We start from the raw sequence: 610 nt of genomic DNA, 5'->3' as shown, positions 1-610 counted from the left end.
ATATCATTGTTTAAATTGATGACGATCTTCTTCAGAGTTTGGAGAAATGGATGAACGAGAGCACGCAGGGATTTGTATACTTCACGTTCGGCTCGATGGTGAAGATCGAGTCGATGCCGCGCCATTATCTAGAAATCTTCTATAAATCTCTAGCAAACATAGCACCGATTCGAGTGTTACTGAAAATCGCAAAGCCGGACGAGCTGCCACCCGGCTTGTCGAGTAACGTTCACGTCCTCACGTGGCTCCCGCAGGTTAAAGTCCTCAGTAAGTAATTAAATAACGTAAAAAAATAACAAACGATCATAGTCAAGTGCGAACATTGAATAAGAATTATTTTTCCATAAATCATTTGAAGTGGTTCGTTTTTCAAGAATTTGTATCTCGGGAATATTTGAAGGAAACTGTGGTATAGCAACATAGATCCATGAGGTATGGTGTTGAATGACAAGATATTTGTTGTCGCAGAACACCCGAACCTAAAGGCATTCATCACCCACGGAGGTCTTATGGGCACCCAAGAAGCGATCCACTATGGCGTCCCCCTGCTCGGTATACCGTTGTTTGCTGATCAATTTACCAACATCGAGACCTACGTGCGTCTTAACAT

General features: G+C 42.6%; 1 protein-coding gene across 1 annotated transcript; it reads left to right on the top strand.

Annotated features, from left to right (window-relative positions):
- Positions 1-26: 26 nt before the first annotated feature.
- Positions 27-609, top strand: LOC113464418 (UDP-glucuronosyltransferase 2B15-like; the record flags this gene model as incomplete). The annotated part of the gene is made up of 2 exons (XM_026814012.1): positions 27-267; positions 469-609. Coding segments are annotated over exons 1-2 (358 nt in total), but the record flags the coding sequence as incomplete, so codon positions are not given.
- Position 610: the final 1 nt, after the last annotated feature.

This window comes from Ceratina calcarata, unplaced genomic scaffold, assembly GCF_001652005.2.
Source record: "Ceratina calcarata isolate Rehan_Ccalc_2016 unplaced genomic scaffold, ASM165200v1 scaffold3625, whole genome shotgun sequence".
NCBI classification, from domain to species: Eukaryota; Metazoa; Arthropoda; class Insecta; order Hymenoptera; family Apidae; genus Ceratina; species Ceratina calcarata.
Note: the sequence above shows the minus strand (reverse complement) of the source record. Positions and strands in the feature narration are given on the sequence as shown.